The sequence below is a fragment of the Orycteropus afer genome, unplaced genomic scaffold, assembly GCF_000298275.1.
Source record: "Orycteropus afer afer isolate SDZICR_OR568_19922 unplaced genomic scaffold, OryAfe1.0 scaffold00028, whole genome shotgun sequence".
Taxonomy (NCBI): domain Eukaryota; kingdom Metazoa; phylum Chordata; class Mammalia; order Tubulidentata; family Orycteropodidae; genus Orycteropus; species Orycteropus afer.
Window position 1 is genome coordinate 4,728,366 of NW_006921615.1, and position 928 is coordinate 4,729,293.

General features: G+C 48.3%; 1 protein-coding gene across 1 annotated transcript in view; it reads left to right on the forward strand.

Annotated features, from left to right (window-relative positions):
- The first annotated feature begins 264 nt into the window (after positions 1–264).
- MYOM1 (myomesin 1) overlaps positions 265–928 on the forward strand; it is a 156,746-nt gene continuing 156,082 nt past the window's right edge. The window contains exon 1 of the mRNA XM_042780221.1: positions 265–572. Coding sequence (XP_042636155.1) covers positions 265–572 — 308 coding nt within the window. The remainder of the gene's footprint in view (positions 573–928) is intronic.

A 928-nucleotide genomic window follows, 5' to 3' on the forward strand; every position in this document is an offset into this window, starting at 1 on the left:
AAAGAAGAGGCAATCTGCTTCCATAAAGATTGATAGCCTTGGAAACTCTATGGGGCAGTTATACTCTGTCCTCCAGGGTCACTATGAGCCAGAATCAACTCAAGGCAGTGGGTTTAGTCTTGGGTTTTGTTTTGCAGCAAATTTACCTGATGCAGTACATACCAGGTTTAGATGACCCGTTCTATGGGACTTCTTCCTTAAGAGTTTGCTCAAATATTTTTGTTTTGTTGTAGGTTGCCTGCCTGTTCACTCAAGGAGCACATGATGTCTTTGCCTTTTTATCAGAAGTTCCATGAGCACTATGATCAAAGCTACCGCAACAAGGACCTCCGTACCACCACGAGCCAGTACCAGCAGGAGAAGAAGCGCTCAGCCATCTATACTCATGGCTCCACAGCCTACAGCAGCCGCTCCTCAGCCGCCCATCGCCAGGAATCACAGGCTTTCAGCCAGGCTTCCTCCTACCAGCAGCAGGGTTCTCAGGCCTATAGTCTGGGAGCCACAGAGTACTCCCTTGGGTCTGAAGTCAGTCGGAAGGCAGCCTCAGCCTACGATTATGGATACTCCCATGGGTATGTCAAAAGCAGCCTCCTAACCTTGGGGATAAAACACATTCTCTAAACAGCCCTCCAGATTGCTTTAGGCCAATAGCCTAGCACTTTACCACTGTGCCACCAGAGCTCCTCTTCTTTTTTTAAAAAATTGTGATTTGAGTGAAAGTTTACAGAGCAGATTCACTTTCCATACAGCAGCTCATGCACACGTTGTCTCATGACATTGACTACAATTTACCCCAATGCAACAGCTCCCCTCCCACTTCCTCCTGATAGTTACCTCTTCCCTGTGTCCATCTCTCCATGCACTCCTGCCCCCTGAGCTGTCTCCCTGTGGATAGACAGCCCTTCTTTCTCCCATGATTGATCTCTCC